At 47.6% G+C, this 24,929-nt stretch overlaps 1 protein-coding gene across 1 annotated transcript in view; it reads right to left on the reverse strand.

Moving 5' to 3' along the window:
• Window positions 1–22,992, reverse strand: part of GOLPH3 (golgi phosphoprotein 3) — a 37,268-nt gene extending 14,276 nt beyond the window's left edge. Inside the window, exon 1 of the mRNA XM_055120793.1 lies at window positions 22,464–22,992. Within this exon, the coding sequence (XP_054976768.1) occupies window positions 22,464–22,688 (225 nt within the window). The 5' untranslated portion in view covers window positions 22,689–22,992. The remainder of the gene's footprint in view (window positions 1–22,463) is intronic.
• Between the last annotated feature and the right edge of the window lie 1,937 nt (window positions 22,993–24,929).

The following is a 24,929-nucleotide window of genomic DNA, read 5'->3' on the forward strand; positions in this document are numbered from 1 at the left end:
CAGGGGACAGACGTGAGGAGCACCAGAGACTAAAGCCAACCTGCAAAGGGCTCCTAATAGAGCAACTATCCTAGCAGTGCACACTGCAGTGAAATCACCAGAGACCTTCAACACAGTGAGCTGGGGCCATGGTAGCCTGAGGCTAAAGTCACACACTTTTCAAGTCCGAGGCTGCCAGTTCCATTCCAAACTGGACCACACACACCAAGCACAACCGCAGAACTCTGAGACCCCCAGCACTGCAACTAAAGCAACCTACAGGACCCAGGCAAAAGTACAGAGGGTAGGGCCATGCCGTGCACAGCAGCTGACTCAGCTTCGATCCCCAGCATCCCAACTGGTCCCCATAAACTGCTAGGAGTTAATTCCTGAGCATACAGCCAGGAATAACCCCTGAGCAATTGCTGGTGTGGCCCAAAAACATAAACAAATAAAGACGCATCCTCTAGTACATGCACCACAGTCAAACCTGTGTGTGAGCCTGGTACGATGGGTAGCAGATGCAGCAGAAAAGCCAAAGAACACAATAATGTGGAAAACCCATAATGGACTCAGCAACAGAAAGGAAGCAGCCAAAAGCAGAAACTGTGAGCTTGAAGGGAAAGCATGAGACACCATCCAAAGACTTGCAAATCAAAAAATTAAATCAAAGCCCTCCAGGAGTGATTCCTGAGAGCAGAGTTAGGAAGAAGCCCTGAGCAGCACCCAAAAACAACCAAAAAATGTCAATTTAAAACAAGATGGGGGTCGGGGGAGTGTGGGTCCTGCCAGAGCAATAGTACAGCGGGCAGAGCATTTGCCTTGCACAGGACCAACCAGGGTTCGATCCCTGGCATCCCACATGGTCCTCCAAGCACCACCAAGTGTAATTCCTGAGTGCAGAACCAAGAGTTAGTCCTGAGTAATGCTGGGTGTGACCCCAAACCAAATAATAATAATAATCATAATAATCATAATAATAATGCCGAAGTGTACAGCAGGTAGGGTGCCGCCTTGCATGTGGCTGACTGGGCTCAATCCCAGTACCCTGTATGATTCCCCAAGCCCCATCAGGAGCAGACCCTGAGCACCACAGGTGAGGTACAAAAACAAACCAAAAAACCCACAAAATGAAAATAACATACAAGTTGTAAGGGAGCAACAACATTCTCACCATATGGATTTTATAAGGAGAGGCGAGTTGGTATTTTAAGACAGAACAGTTAAGAACTTTCCCAAGCTGGAAAGGGGAATTAAGACACCTAGAAAGCTCAGAGCTCAAAAGAGAATTACCCCAGACCACACTGAACTAGGGTAGAACTGAAATGGCAAAAAATAAAAAGTAGCCAAAAGTCGGAGTCCCATTCACGAGAGCCCAGAAGACTCCGTCAAGTGCGGCGCATACAGGGCAGGTGTGGCACGATGCAAACAAAGCGCTGCATGGAAAAGACCATCAGCCAATACTCCACCCAACTAGGCTATCACCAGACTCGGGGATGGAGTAAGAGTTTTTCAGACAAACAACAGTAAGAAGAATTTATTCCCACCAGCCCTCTAGAGAAATACTTCAGTACTTCGAATGCTTTTGCAGAGGTGTACATCCCACAGAGTTCAGGGCTTACTCCTGGTGACTGTATGCAGTGCCAGGGACTGAACCCGAGTCGCTGGTAGGCAAGGCAAGCATCGACCTGCTGTACTGTCTCTCTCTGGTCCTATATAACACATTTGTTTCCCCCTTCCCATCACCCTTTCTAGATCCCCACTGAAATACGATGTTAAACTTTGCTGCTCTAATGGTCTCAAACACTCTTCTGAATTTGAAGGCCGGAAAGCTATCAAGTTTTCAACAGGAATTAAGCAAGAAACTACACTGGCATCTCCCCAGTATCAGCCTGTATTTCTGTACACGTCAGTAACTTCTGATACAGTGTCTGTGTGTATGCTACACCATTTTTCAATGTCCTGCTAACAAGCTTATGTAGTATGAACTCGATTTCACTCTAGAAGTGGCACTACAGAAGGGCCAGAGCCATGGTACAGCAGGGAGGGTGCCTGCCTCGCACGCGGCAGACCTGGATTCAGTGCCAAGTATCCCACGGGGCTCCCCAGGCCCTGCCAAGAGTGATCCCTGAGGAGAGAGTCAGGAGGACATCCTGAACACCAGTGTGACCCAAGAATCAAACAAAAAATGGCATTCATACTTAAACTCAAAAAATCCTTTGGAAGAGGGCTGTTACTCAAGAAAGAGAACTAATCCCTGCTATGCAAATTCAATCCTCAGAATCACACGGCTCCTAAGCACCACACAAAGGTTATGGGCCCTTACAAACATCTAAAAATACAAATTCACTGTAAGAATGTACCAGAACTACCAGAATCTGACTCCTCTGTACCTCCCGTACCACATCTTGCTCCAGCCTCCATTTACTCACACTGGGATTCTATAGACATCACAAGTTTGTTTACAGAAAAAGAAAAATCGGTTCTCCTTTCCTTTGAGGGGGAGAGAGGGGGATCCCAAAGCAGTGCTCAAGGGGACTGGGGGGCTTTCCTGGCCAACCAGGCCAGCAGAGTGGCACTGCTCAGGTCCAGCAGCGGTGGGGGCCACCAGGGATACACCTGATAATGTTCGGGTGCCATCGAGTGCTAGGGATTGTCATGCAAGGCATGTGCCCGGACCCCTGAGCTGTCTCCTCAACCCCTCTTTCTCCGGGATCTCTGACTGCTTTTCTGCCTGCTCATTTTTGTTAGCTAGCAATTCAAGTTCAGGATCACATAAGGGAGGACCACTGATCAGACCATTCGTTTCCTGAAAAGGCAACAGCAGCTATACTGAGAATACCAACAGTTATTCCAGAGAGTCCTGATGTAGATTCAAACACGAAACCTATTTGGAGCTCAGTAAGTTCAAGACTATAATCGTAAGTGAACTCCTTTATTCTAAAATATAAAGGTGGGGCCTAGAGAGATTCTACAGCAGGCAGGTCCCTTGCCTTGCACATGCTGAACCGGGTTTGACCCCTGGCATCCCATCACGGTTCCCTCAGCCTTGCCAAGAGTGATTCAGGAATAATCCCTGAGCACTGCCAGGTGTGGCAAGAAAGCAAGAAAGATAGACGGGAGAAGGCAGAGAGCCCAAAGAGATCTGGGTAATACCCTGACTGCCCAATAGAATCAAGAGAAACATGACTTTATTAGGTCCACGTGCCCAACACACAGCAGAACATGAAAAATCATGCGATTAAGATCCCAGTGAGGCTGGTGCTCTGGAGAACATTAGGAACCTGAAAACATCCGAAGGTTCTATGTATCATGTGTGCCTACAGACTCCAATAAGGGGACAACCAGACAGAGCGGGAATGTGAGCTTATAGGCTGATGAGCATGGTAACTTGCCTTGGTAACTAATCCAAACTGCCTCTCCTAGCTGTTCAACAAACACTTGAATAACAGGTATCAGTAATAACCAGGAAGTATGTATTTCCCCAGTGCAGTACCAGCTAACATACTACTAAAACCTGCTCAGATCAATCTTGCTGCCAAGACTGCGGATAAGGCTGACCTTTCAGGTATCCCTGCCTCATGAGAAAGCTGTTTAACTGAGATCAGTCACCTTTCTCGTAGATTGTGCCATCCAGAAGCAAGAAGCCAAGTAGAGGGGCCGGAACAATAGTATAGTGGGCAGGGCATTTGCCTTGCATGCGGCCGACCCAGGTTCCATCCCCAGTATTCCATGTGGTCCCCTGAGCACCACCAGGAGTAATTCCTGAGTGCAGAGTCAGGAGTAAGCCTTGAGCATCACAGGGGAGAGAGGGAGGAAGAGGAAGAGGGACTATAGGAAACCTACAACGTTTCGTATCTAAGCAATAACCTCAAATCCAGCTTTCTCTCAATAATAAAGTAATATATGTATCTGTTTGCCTGTTACCTAAGCATAAGGGGTTTTGCTGTTTAGGAATAAACTGAATGGCACGCTACCCAAAGTAAAATATAATAAAACCACTTATCATACATATGCAAGCAGAATTTTATGATGGTTATACATGATCTTACAATGAGAAATCTATAAAATAGTACATAGTATTTCAGAAATAACATGCACAAATGCATGTTCACTAACTCCCAAAATAGGAAAATAGGAAAGAGAACACTTTTATATGTAGTAAAATATATTCATTTACAATCCAGATGCTCGTCAAACTACAAGCTGCATAAATAACCATCACACCTATGCGCATCACAGTTAAGCTGTTGGCAATAACAGAGTATCTTAAAAGCAGCAAGAGAAAACCTATCACACATAAAGGAACACTAGACAACTTCTCACTGGAAACACTGAAGGCCAGCACAAAGTAGAGTATCATATTCCAAGGGCTTAAGTGTGGAGGAGAGAAGAACCAAACAAGAACCTACAGCGAACATTATATAACCAGCAAAGCTTTACACTTCAAAACCAAAGATATTAGCAAATGATTCCTTGAATTTGTTAGCTGATGCCTTACAGGAAATACTAAAGCCCGCAATGGTGCAGCATCTTAAAATGCCGCCTTGCAGGCACAAGGACGAAGTCTGATCCCTGGAGTTGCCACACGCGCCAAGCACAGTCCCAGCAGCACCATGGAGTAGACAGTGCACAGCCAGGCGGGTGACACACCACCACTAAGACGCACGAGCACTGCACCTGGGACTGGCACCAATCTTCCCAGCAGCAGCAACGAAGAGGAGGAGAACAGAAAAATAATCCCCCTGAGGAGATAAAAATGTGACCTAGGGCAAGACATAATAGGAGCTGTATTAATTATTTTAATAGATCTGCAAGCCAGTTATCAAGGGTATTTTGTTGCTGGTTTGGGGTTACACCCAGCTGTGCTCAGGGGCTACCCTTAGCTTGGTGCTCAGGAGACCACGTGGTACTGGTAATAAAACCCAGGGTCTCACACATACCAAGCCAAGTGTTACTATTGAGTCACATCCCCAGGTCCTGCTACCTGGGCACTTTTTAAAATTTTAATAGTCCATTTAAATAAACACTGAAGGATGGGCCAGGAAGAAAAAGCTCAAAGGGTAAAGAGTGCCTGCTTTGCACGCAGGAGCCCCGGCTCTGCCCCTGGCGCTGCATGATTACCGGAGTGGTGCTTTGGGTAATTCACCAGGTATGGCCCAAAAACTGGAGAAATGAGCCTCAGGAATAAAGTTAACGTATCTCAGGATAGAAAACATTTATAACAAAAATTGGTGGTTGCTACTATTCCACTCAACCTAATGGAAAAGAACATTTTCAAGCTCGCACTGGACACTAATATTTTTCCTTTCATTTGCTCAGAGGACCAGGGTAGCAGAAACTGAATCCAGGGACCCAGCAAGCAACAGAGTTATTTCTTCTGCCCCTGAGATTTTCAAAAATGTCAAACAGAGGAAAGTTGAAAATATCTCCCCACACTGCTAACAGAGGCCTGACAAGTGTTTATTCCTTTACTATTCTGATGGGCAGGTAGGGCAGGAGAAGCCACCAGAACCACACCTAGCGGTGCTCAGAGAGAGGCCATCCTTGAGAGAGGGGCGCATGCCCAGGAGGACCCTGCACACCACAGGCCATGTACTCTACCACTTGATCCACATCTCCAGCCCCCATGTAAGGGCAGTAAAAATCAAAATTAGACTCTTCAGTTGACAGGTTCTAGACTGCACAGAAGCCTCTACAGATCACTATTAACTACTGCCTAAAAAATACACATCCCAGCAGGCTGAAGGAACAAGCAGAGAACAGCTTGTCGTCAGAAAGAGTACAAATCAGAAAGCCAAAAACTTAAAACCAGATTTCAGACAAAGCAACTACTGTGCCCCTGTAAGGCTGAGTTGGTCCTAATTATTCCTGACCCCCGATACTTATAACTTCCGGTAATCCCCACCTCTGCTTCTAACAACCAGTAAGGCAATCAGGATAGGAACAGCTGCCATGAGTCAAGTCCTAACATGAGACACACCAATCAAGGATCTGAGGCTCAGGCCAACAACCAGCAACAAACAAAACCCTGCTCCAGCTGAGATCTTAGATGAAATGCTAGACAAAATCCCAATGGCAAACAACCCATCAATCCACTGTTAATGAACCAGATGGATATATAGAAGATGCATCTATCTACACAACGGATTACTACAGAACCACAAAAGATCTCTACACAATGATGTGAAACAATCTTCAATCTGTAGCACTGTTATCCCGTTGTTCATCGATTTGCTCGAGCAGGCACCAGTAACGTCTCCACTGTGAGATGTGCAGTTACCGTTTTTGTCATATCGAGTACACCATGGGTAGCTTGCTAGGCTCTGCTGTGTGGGTGGGATACTCTCGGTAGCTTGCAGGGCTCTTTGAGAAAGGATGGAGGAACTGAACCCGGGTTGGCCTCGTGCAAGGCAAACCCCCAACCCGCTGTGCTATTGCTCCAGTTCTTCAAGCTGTAATATGCTTTAAAAAAAAATTTTTTTAATTAAAACAAGGAAGCAAGCCAACCAGTACGAATGATTATCTTTTACAGATGGGGGGAGGGACACACACACAAAGTTTTAATTTTAACATGGCTATGGAATACTACAGAGAGAAACCACAGACTTCTTCCAAATCACCAGAGGAAGAGGGATAATAATGGAAATGTGACTTCTCATTTCTAACTCATAATACACCCATTCAAAACAAAACGAAATAGTAAACCAGTGGTTTTCAACCTTATTTTAGACCTGTGACTTGGCAGCAGTTCAAAAATTGGCACCTTTCTGCAGACTGGCAGTTGAAAACCACTTTTATAAACAAAACGAACTACAGGATAGAACCACCAAAAGAATTATTTTTTTGAATGCAGCATTTCAATTGCACATCCTTTGTAAAAGTACTAAAACAAAAATGTTTGAACAGAGCGGCCAGAGCGCCAATTCAGGAGAAAAGGCCTTGCCTGTGGCCCCTCGGGCTGACCCGGTTTAATCCCTCGCACCGACACTCCCCGGCAGTCAGGAAGAGTCCCTGAGCACTGTTAGGTGCTGCCCAACAACCAATCCCCTCCCCCGCAGGGTAACTAAACTCAGCAGCCAATAATACCGACTATATAAATTTCAAACTATTTTTAACCGGCATTGCTCAGGACTTATGCCAGGCTCTGTGCTCTGACTTTTAAAACTTGAGTAAGCAAATGCAAGCTAGTATTTTAGGAAAAAGACCTTAAGGGGGTGTGGGGGGGAAAGCAATACAAGTGAAGGAACCCACACCCCCTCTTGGGTTCACTCCAATAAAACTACAATTTTTTTTCTTTTTGGGTCACACCCGGCGATGCACAGGGGTTACTCCTGGCTCTGCACTCAGGAATTACTCCTGGCGGTGCTCAAGGGGCCATATGGGATGCTGGGATTTGAACCCGGGCCGGCCGCGTACAAGGCAAACTCCCTACCGGCTATGCTATCACTCGAGCCCCTCTACAATTTTTTTTAAAAAAGAGATGAAACGCATATCAAGTGAAATCCACTGTGCTACTCTGAATCCCAAAACATGGAACTGGCTTTCTCTCAGAACAAAACATTATTTCTGTTTCTTGAAAACATATATTCTAGGGGCTAGAGAGGTAGTGCAACAGGTCGGGTGCTTGCCTTGCATGCCTCAGACCTGAGTATGATCCCTGGCATCCCATTTGGTCCCCGGGGCACTGCCAGGAGTGATTCCTGAGTGCAGAGCTGGAGTAACCCCTGAGCTTTGCCAAAGGTGGACCAAAACACAAAAACATTTTATTGTTGTGTACAAAAGGTAGCAGAAGCAAATGGCAAGCATCACCACCTCGCACCCCGACTAAGGCCCTTGCCTCACTACTACAAGCTAAGATTACTTGAAGAAGTTAGTGAGTACAACTCTGATAAGCCTGGGTCATGTTACTGTAGATCAGAAAGCAAGAAATTATCATAGCACGAAGGGTATTCGCCTTGCACACAGCCAATCCAGGTTCGATCCCCGGCATCCTATATGGTCGCCCAAGCCCACCAGGAGTGATTCTGAGTCCAGAGCCAGGAGTAACCCCTGAGCCCTGCCAGGTATACACACACCACACCCCCAAAAAAAGAAAAAGGGGGGGAACCCTTTAAAATAATAAATGTAAACTGTTAAAACATAATGAAATAATTTTTTAAGCACAACTCATAATAACAAATCTTTAAAGCCCACATCTCACACAAAGACTTTAATTTCAAAGTCCTTTCTTGCATTTAAAAGAACATTAGGGGCTGAAGTGATAGCACAGCAGGTAGGGCGTTTGCCTTACATGCGGCCCTGCTGACCCTGTCCGATTCCCAGAATTCCAAATGGTCCCCTGAGCACTTCCAGGAGTGATTCCTGAGTGCAAAGCCAGGAGTAACTCCTGTACATCGCCAGGTGTGACCCAAAAAGCAAAAAAAAAAAAAAGAAGAAAAAAGAAAAGAACATTAAGTGCCTGTCTGTCCTGCCTTTAAGTGCATTATGCAGAGATTACAAAGGAAAATGAGTCATTAAATGCATAGTTTTTAAAATAGTTTTTAAACTTTAAACTGTGGTCATGATTCTCTTTACACTAAACAAAAATTTCTAGAAGCAACTCTAACAACAATTACAATATGGCGACTGTGGGGCCGGAGCGATAGCACAGCGGGTAGGGCGTTTGCCTTGCACGCGGCCGACCCGGGTTCGATCCCCGGCATCCCATATGGTCCCCCAAGCATCGCCAGGAGTAATTCCTGAGTGCAAAGCCAGGAGTAACCCCTGAGCATCGCTGGGTGTGACCCAAAAAGCAAAAAAAAAAAAAAAAAATGGCGACTGAACAGAGACAATACTGGGAGGTGTCCATAGTAACTGCAATGTAGCACTATAGCACTGTCATCGGGTTGTTCATGGATTTGCTCAAGCAGGCACCAGTAATATCTCCACTGTGAGACTTGTTACTGTTTTTGGCTTATTGAATACATCACAGGTAGCTTGCCGGGCTCTGCTGTGCAGGCGGAATACTCTTAGTAGCTTGCCGGGCTCTCCAAGATGGAAGGAGGAATTGAACACGGGTTGGCCACACGCAAGGCAAACGCCCTACCTGATGTATTATCTCTCCAGCCCACTGCAATGTAATATAAAGAAATCTCTGGTTTCCATTACTGAAATACTCACAGGGACTATTAATACGAGTTTGACTTGTGACCTACATTCATAATTGAAGATGTTAACTTCCAAGTCATAGGTCACTAAAAATACAAAAATCCTTCTTTCCGATCCAAGATTTTTATCCCAAATTCTGCCAACCATGGGAACCCATGAATGAGAATACAAAGTGTAAGAACTTTACAATGGACAAGGTTGGCACCAGATGACATTCTAATTCCTTACACCAGACATCTCCTGATGTGATGAAAATGGAGACATACTGTATCATTTAAGAAACTTTCCCAAAATTTGGAACATGAATCTAATAGCTCCTTCCATCTGTTGGAAAAATGGGAGCAAAAGGTACAGAAAGAAAGAAACAAGCAAAACCCCAAAGCGCTCACTCTTAAAGCCTTATCCCATGCTTGTCTGTTTCTTCGCTTGAATATTTCTACTTTAGAGAAGTCTGTGCTCTCTCTCCAACATGTACTTCTTCCTTTCTTTCCCCTCATCTTTGTGATTAAGTTTATAAAAATGTTCTTGCTTCAGCAAAGAGAAAGACAAAGGCAGAGAGACAGGCCGACCTAGAGAAAGTGAAGGGCTTGACTTAGGCCGTTTGTTTTGTTCTGTTTTTGGGTCTGGAGCCATTCTTGCTGGTGCTCAGGCACTATTCCTGGCAGGGTCGGGGCCCGAAGGCGGTGACAGGAACCCAAGCTAGCATCCCGCTGCGGCAGCCCACAGCGTTCCCTCCGCGCCCGCGCTCTGGCCCAGGCCTAGGGCACTGCAGTCTAGTCACGCTGTCCATCGCACACAGAAGCATCAACACTGTTGAAAAATCATGTTACCATAATATCTTTTAAAATTTATTTTTAATTAATTTTGGTTTTTGGATAGTGGTCAGGGCTTAAGCCTTGCTCTGCGCAGGCATCAGTGCCAGCAGTATGCAGGGGACTGGGGAACCACATGTAATGTCAAGGATCAAATCCAGGTGCCAACACACAAGGCAAGAGTCTTACCTGCTGTAATATATCTCCAGCCCTAAGAATTTTTTTAAAAAAACTTGTGCCCCCATTTGTTTCCATAAATCCTAAAATTAAATGTTGATGATGAGGAGGATACACAACTCCTGATTATCAAAAGTCAGTAAATGTGGGAGCCAAAGAGATAGTACAGCACTTGCCTTGCACGCCAGCCCAACTGGGTCTGACCCATATGCTCCCCCAAGGCCACTAGGAGTGATCCCTGCCCGCAGAGCCAGGAATAAGCCCTGAGGGGCCCAACCCCCACCCAAAAGTTATTAAATTTAAAGGAATTAACTTGTAGGTTAAATAAATTATATCCAAAAAAATTTTTTTAAGAATTGCAAATAGCTCCATTTAAAATATCAGGGTGGACAGACAGCTCTGAGGGCTGGAGGTACATGCTCTGCAACATGCGCCCTGGTTCTCTCCAGCACGGCCTGGTGCAAGCAGCCCCCCGAACACTGGCTGTGGTCCCAAAATCAAAAAACAATTTCAACAAGTGCTCGGTTTTCTCTTTTTTTTTAAATTAACAATAGGACAATAAAACTGGTAAATGTTTCATTTTGACCCTCCACCCACCCATTTAAGAACCGTGGTATTGGGGCCGGAGCGATAGCACAGCGGGTAGGGCATTTGCCTTGCACGCGGCCGACCCAGGTTCGATCCTTGGCATCCCATATGGTCCTCCCAGCACCGCCAGGAGTAATTCCTGAGTGCAGAGCCAGGAGTAACCCCTGAGCATCGCTGGGTGTGACCCAAAAAGCAAAAAAAAAGAACCGTGGTACTCAAGTTAGCTTATGCCTCAAACGTTCCTTTTGAAGCAGTATGAAACTCAGAACCCATTTTCCCCCATCGGTCACAGCAGGCCTCCTTCGGCATGGCCCAGACTCACCCTGTTCACACAAAGCTCAAGCTCTCACACCTGTTCCCTGAAAATTTAGGTGCCAGTCTCAAACCAAGAACCTCTGATAGAGTGTAAGTCAAGCAGTAAGTTCAGTTCAGGTGTAGTTCCTTCTCCAATTCCAAACCTCCCATTCTTCCCTCCCCTTCCACCCACCACTCCCAATCTTTTTCAAAATGCCACCGGTCTGCCCAACACTGATCGTACAATAATCAACATATTAGAACTGTGATAAACATACGATGTGCACCATGTCTAATTCTTAAAAGACGTTATTCTTCCATGAAACATGTTTTCATATCCCAAGACATGAACTGGGCTCAAGAAAATCAAGGGGGCTGCCTACCACAGTTACTGAGCGGCAATGCTTTAACCAAAAAAGTCGACTCCAACTCCAAAATCTTGGCTCTGTAATTTCCTCTTGCCTTCCAAGACCTGCTGGCTCAATGGCTGCTGTAGATGTGCTTCCTGTCCACCCCATGAGAATGGAAGAGCTGCTCATTTCCTACCCATTCCTGTCACAGATCACTAAGCTCAAGGGAGCACAAAGCAAGTGGAGCATGAACAAACTTCCTTTCCAACAGATGAATTTTTAAAGGATTGTTGGCCAAGTGCAGACTCTTGCCAGTCAAGCTTTAACAAGACCTAACAGTGGGGCTAAAGGGAAAGTACAGCTGTAGGACACTTGCCTTGCATGCAGCCAACTCGGATTCGATCCCTGGCATCCCACGTGGTCCCAGGAGACTCACAGGAGTGATTCTGGAGTGCTGAGCCTGGAATAATCCCCGGGCTCCACTGGATGTGCCATGCCCCCAACCCCCACAAAAAATTAAAGAAACAGAGGGCCAAACTGTACCTCAGTGGTAGAGCATACAGGTTCCATCCTTGCCACCAAAAGTTAAAAAGATAGTGGGTTAATAGAAAATTGTGTTAATTAGAAAAGAAAAAAATTATTATTATGAGTGGGCACCCTGTCCAACCAATGCAGAAGATCCCGACCCTGAAATCTTCTGAAAGAGTCAAGGGCTATCAAGACATTAAAACGTGAGCTTTGGTGATCATAGGGCTAGGGACGTATTCAAAGCTTTCTGAAGTTTTGACACATAAACAATATTTGCAGTGTGCCAACTGAGTCAGACACTTTACAACTGTTACTTGGAAGGTCTGAGTCTCTGATATATTTGGAAAGTTAGCCGTTACAGAACTGTTTGAAGACAGGGCCAGAGTGGGTAGGGTTCTTGACTTGCATGCAGTGAAACCAGGTTCAATCCCTGGCAACCCGTAAGATCCCCAGAGCAGAGCCAAGAGTAAGCCCTGAGCACTGTCAGGGTGTGGCTCAATGATTTTAAAAAAAAAAAAAGAATTGTTTGAAGGCAACTGGAAGAAATCAAGTGGTTATTACCAGATTTCCCAACCAGGCTAACAGAGATCACCACCCCCCAGCCCTCCCTCAAACACAAACACATATTCATACATCAGACTGGAGATTCAGGATCAAAGGCCTAGATAAGGACTGAATTTGAATGGAATGTTCACTAAGCCCACAGATACAGTACAAGAGGATCAAGTATAATAGAAATAGTAAGAATATTAAATGCCAAGACCACCAGAGAAACCGCACTCTGGGGTAGGTTTACCCGTTTCCATTTGTTCAGTGCCTTCTCATTTTCAAAGTACTCACTCAAATCAATTCCAAGGACCCCTACCCACAACCTGGAGGCTATGGAGACAGTTCACAAAGCCCATTTCATCCTCAGGAAACTGACAGTCTACTATCCCAAATCTCTGATCCTAGCTCTTCAGTGCGTTGAAGACAAGGCCAGAAGTCAATAATGTGTCAAGTATTTTGGTTCCTGTTCAGACATCACTAATGCACTATGGCCCTGTCTGCCTAGTGCACTGAACATGCCTCTCCCCTAATATCAGTACTTTCTGTGTTTGTTTTTTATTTGGGAGCCACACCTAACAGAAGACGGGACTTACGCGTAGCTTAGTACTTTGGAGTCACTCCCAGAATTGCGTGTAAGGCCATGTGGTATCAGGGCCTGAATCCCAGCATCCAGCATGCACAGTCTGCTGAGCACTCTCTGCAGTGCCAGGAACATTTTAAAATTCATTGTAAATCTGACTTCTATAGAGACAAATGCTTAATATGTTGATGTTGGTGCCACAATTTATGTTAAACAAGACATATTATTCACAAGTGAGTCACCAGGAGTATAGGCCAGCATCAACAATTATGGTACGATTCTTTTCGTTTCGTAGTGCAAGGGATTGAACCCAGGGCCTCAAGATGAACAGCAAGTGCTCAAATGAAATGTTTCTTTGGGGGCCAGAATACAGGGGGTAGGGTGTTTGCCTTGCGTGAGACCAATCTGGGATCTGGGTTTGATCTCCTGCACCACGTACAGCCCCCACAAAAGCCTGCCAGAAGTGCTCCCTGAGCTTCGAGACAGGAGTAAAAGCCCTGAGCACCGCCAGGTACGGCTCAAAATCAAACAAAAAAGTTTCTTTGGGCCAGAGAGGCAGTACAGAGAGCAGGGCACTTGTCTTGAACCCGGGCAACCTGGGTTTGATGCCAGTCATACGCCCCCTTCTTCCCCCCAGCCCTGCCAGGAATAATCCCTGAGCACAGGGCCAGGAGTAATCCCTAAACGGCACTGGTTATCACCCAAAAATAAAACAAGAAAAGTTTCTTTTGTAGCACCAGCACCAAGCAAAGAGAATGTCTCTGCGAAGAGACATCTATTAGCAGAATCAAGCTATGGGGTGAAGGACGGAGTATAGTGGTTGGACACAGGCCTAACATGTGTGAGGCCGCCCCATCTGGACCCCTGGTACCAAAACAAAGTGTGTCACCCCCAAGGACTTCTTGGGGTGTGGCTCACTAAGAGTACATACCTCGTAAGAGCGAGACCCTGATTTAATCCCCAGCACTGCAAAGAAATTTTCTTAAAAAGCAAAATGAATATATAAATATTAAACTTCCTTTGCCATTGGCAACAGGGGATATAAAAATTAAACCACAAACTCAATTTGGCGCTAAACTGAAATTTAAGTTACAATCATTTGGGGAATCAGAGGTTTGTGCCACACCCAACGGTACGTGGGGGTCACATCTGGCTGTGCTCGGGGGGCTGTATGTGGTGTAGGAAACAGAACCAGTGGCCAGCTGCGTGCAAGGTAAGCACATGACCCCCTGCATCATCTCTGCCCCGTAAGTTACATTCTTTACTGGGAGAGGTCCCTCCCTGGCAGTGCTGCTGCCACAGGGACTAGGTCCAGCGGTGCCAGCGGTTTGAACCCAAGGCTCCCACAAGCAAAGCATATGCTCCAGCACTTTCTCCCCGCAGCCCTTAAATTATATTCTTAAGTGCTATTTCTGAGCTCATTTTTGCTAACTTGGTACAAAACTCTCAAATTTAAAAAACTGTAAGTAGAAACTGAAACCAGAATAAAATCTACCATTAGGCTTGCTGGCCCTTGAACCATACTTGGCATCTTGTCTCTGTTTCTTTGCTTGCTTGTTCTTTCAAGCTCTGCTTGTCTCTGTATCTTTGCTTGCTTGTTCTTTCAAGCTCGTGTTCTCATATTCCTTTCCTTCTTCCCAGTCCCCTGCATCTTTCTCAAGTTTCATTCAATAACAACTATCTTGCTTTAGAAGCAAGAGCGACAGTACAGCGGGTAGGGCACTTGCCTTGCATACAGCTGACCATCCCATATGGGTCCCCCAAGCTCTCCAGGAGTGACTGAGTCTGGGATAACCGCCGTGCATCGTCGGGTGTGCCCCGCCCAACCCCCAAAACTATCTTACTTCACTTAAAAAAAAACTACCCTTCATAGTAGTTTATCTGCAATACTTCCATATCCAGTACTCAGAGTAGTCGGTGAGGACACAGAGAACTTAATCACTGACTAGCAACGAACAAGAAAGCAAATTCTTTACAAATCTGAATTCTGACACACTAAATTATAAAACGCAATGGGCCTAAGATAGATACCTTCTTCCAAGTGTTTGTACAATCAAGGATCTTGCATAATAAACATCTGATGAAAGCATGGAAACAGCCAGAATCCCAGACCAGAATCCTAGATGTGCTAATCACATAGCTTGTAAATGCCAACTTGGCAGGGAGACTGGAAATAGAAACATGGCTCCCTATCTCAAATCTCAGAGAATCCAAAAATTCAACTTACTGTACCCCTGAAACTGGAAACCTGAAGTTGTTTATAGTAAATTTACAGAAAAAAATAAAAATAAAATAAATTTTAAAAAAACACTTAACATGTTTACACTTAACATGAGGCTGACCTGGGTTCTATCCCTGGTATCCCATATGGTTCTCCGAGGCTGCCTCAGTGATTTCTGAATTCAGAGCCAGAGAAACTCCTAAATGCCTACAGGTGGGGCCCCCAAACAAACAAAACCAAAAAAAAAAAAAAAAACCTTAGCGCAATGCTCAGTACTTTTTATCCCTATGGCTCAATGAACGCTTTCAGTATCTAATAAAAGTTATATTCTCCAGGAAAATGCACACACACACACACACACACACATCCAGGAAAATAGCGCAAAGGCTTAGAACACTTGCCTTACAGGTGTCTGCCAGTACTTTCATTCCCAGTCACATGCCAAGAAGCATGATCCTGGAAGCCCGGCTGTCTGAGTCTGCGGTCTGTAATACAGAGAACCACAAGCGATTTCTAGCTGCAGCAAAGCCAGGTGTGTGAAAGCACCATAATGCACTGCAACCTCCAGCAAGCAACCCGAGAGAAAATGTGTAAAAACAAAACAAAATAAAACATTTTTCCAGTGTGAGCACATCAGCAGTCCCTCTCCCTGCAAGCACTTCGGAGTGTGGGTGCCTCAGCTAAACACAAGTGTCGACAAGAACCACAGCCCATGTGAGAGCCCTGCTGAGCAGGGATGTGCAAGCCCCACAGCCAGGCAGATGCGTGTCAGTCAACATCAGCAACACAAGGGAAGGGAGTTATAAGCATCCACAACCCTACAAACTGCCGTGCTCAAAAAATATATGCCCCTTTGTTGCCTCCAACTTAAGAACTCTGCCATTAAGACTAGATAAACTCGTCTACATTTAAAAAAAAAGGGGGGGTTAGTATTCAGCTCTAAGAAAAGATGAAATCCTACGGTTTCCCTGAAATCTGTATGACACAGGACATTGCCATGCTGAGCAAACTGGGTCAAAGGATGAACAAATGCCCAATGATCTCTCAAGTACAGATATCTAAAGAAATACAGGGGATAATAATAGCCACGGAAAACAAACCCTCAGAGTCCACCTGTAAGAACTGATTTTACTAAGAATACAAAGGAGGGAAGAGGGAGACCACCCAGAGACAGTGGGAGAGGGAGGCTGACATGGGTGATGGGTGAAGTCTAGGAACACTGTATTCCTGAAAGATGAATGATCGTGGTATTGTAAATCACTCCAAGAATTAAAAGGAAAAAAATATTTGGGGGGAAGCAGATGGAGTTGGCAAGTGATCCAGAGAATACTTATGGGGTCCTGTGGAAGATGAGACCTCATTTCCGACCTCAGCCAGAACCCCATATCAGGGTCCTCCACTCTGCAGCAAGACAGGCCCCCCATTGGGGTGCAGGTGTCTGTAGTCTGAAGGAACACTACAATACCTGAACTGGCTGTCCTGGGGGGAGGGGTGCTACCAGGGATCCATTCAGTGTCGCCTCAGCGTTTTTTCCAACAAAAGGAACAGAGGCATTAACGGGGCATCCTAAGGCTACAAAGAGTGGTAAAATCCAGGAAGCAAATCACAACCAAAGGGAGGCAGGGTAGAAAACAAACTTTTGCAAGGAACATGCAGAAACCAGGGAGTGAATAGTGGACTACTGACACACAGCAGAAGCTTTTCAGGAAACTGACAGACTGAGAGAGCTCAAACAATAGAGACCCCTCTAGCCAAGAATAATCACATTTCAGGGGCTTAGAGCCATAGTACAGTGGGCAGGGCGCTTGCCTTGCACACAGCCCACCCGGTTCCCATCCCTAACATCCCATAGGGTCCCTGGAGCCTGTCAGGAGTGAGCTGAGTGCAGAACCAGGAGTAAGCCTTGGCATCGCAGTGTGTGGCACAAACACAAACAAAATATAGTAAGAACACCACAGTTCTTTCCACTTCTGCTACTCCACTTCCTCTAAATTACACTCTTCTGTATAATCAAACCCAACTAAAGATGACAAACATTTGCCACTAATTAAGATATTTAAAAGTATGTAACAGGGTCAGGCAGTACAGCAGGGAATGATGACCTTGCCCAGAGCAGACCCAGGTCAGATCCCAGCTCCACATATGGTCCCCAGAGCCCTGCCGGGAGTGATCCCTGAGCACAGCCGAGTGCCCCTCCCTTTATATGACCCCAATTCTTCTAAGGAACTCTCCTCAGACAGGCCTGCTGTAAACGCTCTCCTGGAGGCTGCCGTGAAAAAAGCAGAGTTGGGGGAAGGAAAGAGGAGGCACATTCGCTGTCTCTCCCCTTCTAACAGTCACAAAAATCTTGCTAAGGACTATGGAAGTTGAATTCAAGCTAAAATTAAAATTATTCCCCCAATGCAATAACAATGAAAAAATAAATTTTTCAAAACTAAACCTTCCATTCTTTCTGAGGTCCGTGAACAGTTCCTGTTGAGCGGGAAGGGGGCCACGCCCAGATACTCAAGGGTTACTCCTGGCTCTGCACTCAGAAATTACTCCTGGTGGTGCTCTCGGTACGTTATGAGATGCCAGGGATCAAACCCAGGGTTGGCCTGAGCAAAGCAAATACCCTTACTGCCATGCTATCGCTGACCCCTAAAGAGAGCCCTGGAGATAATTCAATCCCTGCAACACTGACACTCCAGCACCACAGAAGAACCACTCCACTCAAATAGGAGGGAAGGAAAATCAGTGGAAAACCTGAAATGTGCACTTCAAACAAAACAAAACACACCTTTCACAGTAGCCTGAGCTCAGCGAAAGTCAGACCATGTGCTGAATGATATGCTGAGACTTCCTTCAGCAAAACTTGGGAGACGGAAAACACTACAATGACAACATAAATCAAATACTTTTTCGCTATTAAAAGTTAATTAAGACAATGAACATGATAGTCTTCCATAATACAGTTAAATCTCACAAACAATGCTAATCAAAAGATACAACACAATAAAATTACAAAAATGGGCAAAATTAGCCCCATGCTTAATTTTAAACTCGAGCTAAGGAAATTAAGTAGGAAATCTGGAGAGCAGGTCAGGGTTCTCTCTTGATTGAGAAACTGATTTAACACCTGTAGTCAGTCTGTGAAAACTCAAGACACATGGTCTTGACTGAAAAACTAGTTTAAAACCTGTACTTAGTTTGTGAAAATTCACACTTAAAAGAACATTTCTTTAAGTTAATTACTCAACCAGAATTACTCTGAAAATCCATCCTTGGGGGCTGGTAGGGCGCTTGCCTAACACACAGCCCACACTGGGTCACTTTCCCGGCATCCCATGTACTCCCGCCAGGAGTAATGAGCTCAGAGCCAGGAGAAACCCCTGAGCACTGCCAGGTGTCACACACACACACACACACACACACACACACACACACACACACACACACACACACACACACACGAGAAACCCCTGAGCACTGCCAGGTGTCTCACTCACACACTCACACACATAGGAGCCAGGAGAAACCCCTGAGCACTGCCAGGTGTCTCACACACACACACACACACACACACACACACACACACACACACACACACACGAGAAACCCCTGAGCACTGCCAGGTGTCTCACTCACACACTCACACACATAGGAGAAATCCCTGAGCACTGCCAGGTGAGACACACACACACACTCTCAATGCTTACAGAAGATATCAAAGTGAAACTCATTTCAAAATTTTTTTAAATGCTGTATTCTGATTTCAGAAAAGGTTTAGTTTAAACATGTGTGTGAGGCTGACACCCAAGGACGGTAGATACAAGGGCCAGGGGGATTGCCTCATAGCTGGAAGACTGCTTCATGAGCAGAGGGGAGAAGGCAGATGGAATAGAGAAGGGATCACTAAGAAAATGATGGCTGGAGGAACCAGTTGGGACGGGAGATGTGTGCTGAAAGTAGATAACGGACCAAACATGGTGACCTCTCAGTGTCTGTGTTGCAAGCCTTAATACCCAAAAGTAGAGAGTATGGGGAATATTGTCTGCCATGGAGGCAGGGGGAGGGTGGGAAAGGGGGGGTATACCAGGGATATTGGTGGTGGGGAATGTGCATGGGTGGAGGGATGGGTGTTTGATCATTGTGAGATTGTAACCCAAACATGAAAGCTTGTAACTATCTCACGGTGATTCAATAAAAATTAAACAAAATTTTTAAAAAAGTTTAAACATGTGTGTATCCAGCTTTAAAATCCTCTCCAATCTTAAAATTTAGCTTTTAAATATCTTAAGACTACCCATATATCACAGAAATGAGTACAAGTTAAAAAATAATGAAAGGAGCCAGAGGAGTGATAGCAAAGCAGGCAGGGCATTGGTCTTGCACAAGGCTGGCCCTTAGCATCTCATATGGTCCCCCAAGCACCTCGGGGAGCAATCCCTGAGTGCAGAGCAGGAATAACCCAGAGCATAAAAGCCAATAAATAAATAAAAATAATGAAAGTAGGGGTCAGAGATGTAGTTCTGTAGGTTTGCACAAGATTTGCATAGTGAAGGCCTGGGTTCAACCCATGGCACCGCGTGGCCTTTGTGAGTGACCCTTAAGCACGCAGTCAGGTGCCACCCCAAAACAAACACTAAGATAATGGACTGTATTCAAGTATATAATAGCTCAAGTTTGGACCTTGTCATATCAAACTAAGCTCAAAGCTATTAATAAGAGCATAAATGACTAGATTCTCAGTAATTCCTGCCCCAAGAAACGTAATGGAAACCCACCCCAAGGAGGCAAACATATGAACAAGTGGACTAACAAGACTAGTTATTAGTATGCAAAGCTGTGAGCACTGGTAAAAATACATCGTCTAACTCCTGAAGAACAAACTCCAACCTCTTCTACTCTAGTTCCCTGTACCTGTTGCAAAAGGGGGTGGAAAGCCCTCAGAACTGGCTAGTATCTGGACAGTGGATACAACACGGCAGAGTCCCCCTGAGCTCTGCACACAAGACAGGGCCATACTGTAAAAACTCAAAAACCGTAACGGTAATTTTTAGAAACATTCATTCAGGAACCAGATGAGTCTTTTTCACTTATTTTTAATGTCACTTCGGTCCCAAACAAAGAAGATAAAACTCTCTAATTATTACCAAGATTCTAAATTTGAACCCTACAAATGCCACATTCAATAATCATATTCCTAAGATAAAGGTTGGATTTGTAAAGCACATCCAAAACCCAAAAACTTCACATACAACCTTTCATGAAAACTTAGTCATTAACTGAAAAGTTACTGGGCCCCCTTCAGAGCTAGGAGCCTTTGTCAAGTGATCACTAGTAAAACCTGAACCCAAGACTAGAGACTGCAAATGCTCAAGGTCCAGACAGTCAACTGGCTCAGGAGATTACTATATATCGGGAGGCAACGGCTCGTACTAAACTACTCTCTGAGGACACAGCTGATAAATGTTGATTTATCAAATACAATTTAGAATCCTACTGTTTTTATAAAGACTGTTTTATAAATTACCACTTGAGGGCTGGAGCAATAGCACAGCGGGTAGGGCATTTGCCTTGCACTCGGCCAACCCGGGTTCGATTCCCATTATCCCATATGGTCCCCTGAGCACCGCCAGGGGTGATTCCTGAGTGCAGAGCCAGGAGTAACCCCTGTGCATTGCCGGGTGTGATCCAAAAAAAAAAAAGTTTATAAATTACTACTTGGTAATTGAAAACACTGCTATAAAAAAATCTATTTTATTTTTTTAATCTGACTCTTCGAAATGTGATCTGCAGTTTGAAGGGTGGGCGTTTTCTGGTTTTTTTTTTCCGGTCTTTTGGGTCACACCCTGCAAAGCTCAGGAACTGCTCCTGTGGTGCTCAGGGGACCACATGGGGTGCCAGGAGCAAACCTGGGTCGGTGTGCTACAAGGCAGACGCCCTGCCCACTATATTATGGCTCCGGCCCCCAAGTAGCTCTCAAATTGAGATCAAACTTCTGGACCCACCTCACCAGTGATTCAAGGAACATCCAAACATCTGAGTCTGCAGGTCTCTAAAACACAATGATTTTCTCTAACTAGATGTGTGACAGAGAAAATGCAGCAGAATGTTCATTATAGGACCTAGGAAATCAGTAGGGGCGGGGCGGGGTGCCAACTGTAGCATCGTTTTCAATTTCTCTGCTGAAATTCTCCCCCACTGGATCAAAGAATCGTTTTAAGTCAGAACACAAAGAACTAGGAGATAGTCCGGCGGAGAGACAGTCCAGCGGAGAGACAGTCCAGCGGATAGTCCATCAGGGAGGGCGTTTTGCCTTGCACGCGCCCGACCCGGGTTCGATCGCCGGCATTCCATACGGTCCCCCTGAGCACTGCCAGGAGTAACTCCTAAGTGCAGAGCCAGGAGTGACCCCTGAGCATGTTCCGGGTGTGGGCCCCAAACCAATCAATAAACGAACAGAGTTGGAGCCGGAGAGGCAGAGCAGTGGCTAGACGCAGCTGACCCGGGGGTGAAGGAATCTCTGGAACGACACGGGGTCCCCCGAACACCCCCAGGAGTGATACCCGAGTGCGGGGCCAAAAGTAAACCGTGAGTGCCGCCCAGTGCGGCCCCAAAAAAACAAAAGAGGGGGTTAAAAAAAAAAACACAAAATATATTCAGGGGTCGGGGGGCTGGGAGGGTTGAGTAAGAGATGTACCGGGGGTGGGGGGGAGATCGAATCCGGGGCCTCCCCCTTTACCATCCAAGGCGTGATCCTCGAGCCCGCTGGAAACACAAAAGAATTGCTCTCCCGCAACTGAAGCGCGCGGCGTCGCACGCGCACAAAACCCCGCACCTGCAGCCTAGCCGGTGCCCGGGAGAAGGAAAAAAAAAATTCCAAAAAAAAAAAAATCCTCCTTGCAAAAAAAGGCCCAGGGGCGCCGGAGACGCCTAGCAACGGCCAAGCACGCCAGGGCGACGTCCAGAAAATCCCGAACACAGAAATCTTCTCCCCGGGCCCCGAGCCGCGGCCGGGCGGCTCCCGAGCAAAAGCCCCACTTGGGGCCAACTTCACTGGGTCTCCCACAACTTTGCCTGCCCGCCGCCGGGGCTGCCCCGCGCCGCGCCCCCTCCCCGAGGGCTCGCTGCAGAGCGGCCCCGCGCGCCGCCCCCCCCCGCCCCCCAGCGCCCGGCCCCGCGGGGCCCCGAGGAAGTTCTTGGCTCGCGCGCGCCCCGGGCCCGCCCCGCCGGCCCGCCCGGCCCCGCACCTCTCGGTCCTTGAGGCCCAGCAGCAGCACCTCCTCCATCAGGGTCAGCCGGGTTTCCTTGGAGTCGCCCTTGTCGTCGTCGTCCTGCTCGTCGCGGCGGCCCTGCGCGTCGTCCTCGCCGCCGCCGCCGCCGCCGCCCGCCGCCCGCTCCTTGTCGGCGGCGTTGCGCGACGCCTCGGTGCGCCGCTGCACCAGGCCCGAGCTGCGCTGGGTCAGCGAGGTCATGGCTCCGGCCGAGGCGCCGCGCCGCGCCGCGCCGGCCCGCACCGCCGGGGCTGCCTGGCTTCCCCGGCCCGCGCTTCCGGGTTAGATCCGGCCGCCGCGGCCACGTCCGTCAAACGTCATGGGGACAGCGGGCGGGCGGGGCGGGACACGCGAGCCGGCGTGCTGGCGGCCGCGACCCCGCGGCGACAGCTTCCAGCCCGAGCGCCGAGGCGGAGGCGGAGGCGGCGCCGGCGGTGGTGGCGGTGGTGGTGGCGACGGCGGCGGTGACGGCGGCGGCGGCGGTGGCGGACGCGGACACGGACGCGCTTCGCAATATGGCGGCGCTGGCTGACGTCACCGGAGATGTGGCACTGCCGGCGCGGGGCGGGGCGGGGCGGGCCGGAGGCGCCGGAAGTGGCGAGCGGGCACCCGGCGGCAGGGGGCGGGGCGGGCCGGGGGGCGCCGGAAGTGGCAGGCAGGCAGGCACCCGGCAGCAGGGGGGCGGGCCGGGCCGGAGGGTGGCGGAAGTGGCGGGCATGCCCCGGGCGGCAGGGGGCGGGGCTGGCCGCAGGGTACCGGAAGTGGCTAGCGGATGCCTAAGCCGGACCCTTCTTTCTCCCCCCGGTCGTTCCCGTTTTCTCCGCTGGGACTGCGCTCTCTTCCCCCATCCCCAGTTCCTGGGACTTGGCTTCCAATCCTCCCACTTTTCTCCAGACTCGGGGCTCGAGCCGGCGACCGGCGCGGCGTTTTCCCGGGGGCACCGCACGCCCGCACGAGCTGGGGTTGCGGGAGGAAGCGGGGGTTCCCGGGAGACGCGGGAAGGACCAGGTCAGCCCCACCCAGGGGTGCCCGCGGCCCCGGACAGGCCTTTGGAAGCAGCCTGGAAGCGCGCTTCGGAGGCTGGCCGGGTGCCGGTTGCCGGGTGCGAGGCTGCGGGAAATGAGAGCTGCCTGCACGTTGGCGGGGCTTGTAAAACTTCCTTTCCCTTCCGTCCTTGTCCATCACCAGGGTGCGGTTGAGTACTGCCCGCGGCTGTCCGTGCCAGCGACCTCAGCGGTCTGTTTTATAGAAGCTGTAAACCTGTGGTTTCGTGCCACGTCTCTGCACACGCTGAGCCTCCTTTCTGTCGGTTTAGGGGCCCCAGCCAGCGGTGCTCGGGGGTCACTCCCGGCGGGCTCGGGGGACCATGTGGGGATGCTGGGGATAGACCCCGGGTCGGCCGCGTGCAAGGCAGCCTCCCTACCCGCTGTACTCTCTCTGCCTCCCAGATCCTCCCATCTAGCTGCCGATTTCACTCCTCTTGGCTTGCTTGGGCGGTGAGCGATGCTAAAGAAGACATCCAACCTGTGGAGTAAAACGGGCATGAGCTTCTCCAAAGATAAAAAACTTGGCTTCCTTCGGATACTTAAAATGTCAATTTTTCTTCTGTTGAATGGCCCTTGGATTCTTAAGATTCTAAAATTGTGAAATCTGTCTATAAACCCAAGTTTGGGGGCGGGAGAGATAGTACAGCTGGTGAGGAACTTACTTGCCTTTATAGGTTGCTGACCCAGCCCGGCTGGATTCAGTCCTTGGCCCTACCTTTAGGAGTAAGCCCTGAGCTGGGTTTGACCAAAAAATTTTAAAAAATAAAAGAAATAAAAGACATCAATAAGTTCTCTGATGCTCCTCTTGATGTTGGTTTTTTTTGGGGGGGGCGGGTAATTTTGGCTTTGGGGCCACACCCATCAGTACCCAGGGTTTACCCTACTATGTGCTCACAGATCACTCCTGGTAGGCTCAGAGACCATAGGTGGTGCCAGACATCAAACCCAGGTTAGCAAACATGGTGGCCTCTCAGTATGTGTATTGCAAAACATAATGGCCAAAAGTAGAGAGCAAGTTAAGAAGGAAATTGTTTGCCATAGAGGCGGGCAGGGGGAAGGATGGTGGGAGGGATGCTGAGGACATTGGTGGAAAATGTACACTGGTGGAGGAAATGGGTGTTTGATCAATGTATGACTGAAACTCAGTTGTGAAAACTTTGTAACTGTATCTCATGGTGATTCAATAAATAAATAATAAAATTTAAAAAAAAAAAAACCCAGGTTAGATGCATACCAAACAAGCATCTCACCCACTGTATTGTCACTCTGACCCCAGATTCCCCCCCTTTCCAAAGAGAAAGGTTAAGGGCTGGGGAGAAAGATAGTACAGAGATGAAGATGCTGGCCTTGCATGAAGTCAACCCGGGTTCAATCCCCACACCACACTGGTTTCCCT

This window comes from Sorex araneus, chromosome 1, assembly GCF_027595985.1.
Source record: "Sorex araneus isolate mSorAra2 chromosome 1, mSorAra2.pri, whole genome shotgun sequence".
In the NCBI taxonomy this organism is placed as follows: Eukaryota; Metazoa; Chordata; class Mammalia; order Eulipotyphla; family Soricidae; genus Sorex; species Sorex araneus.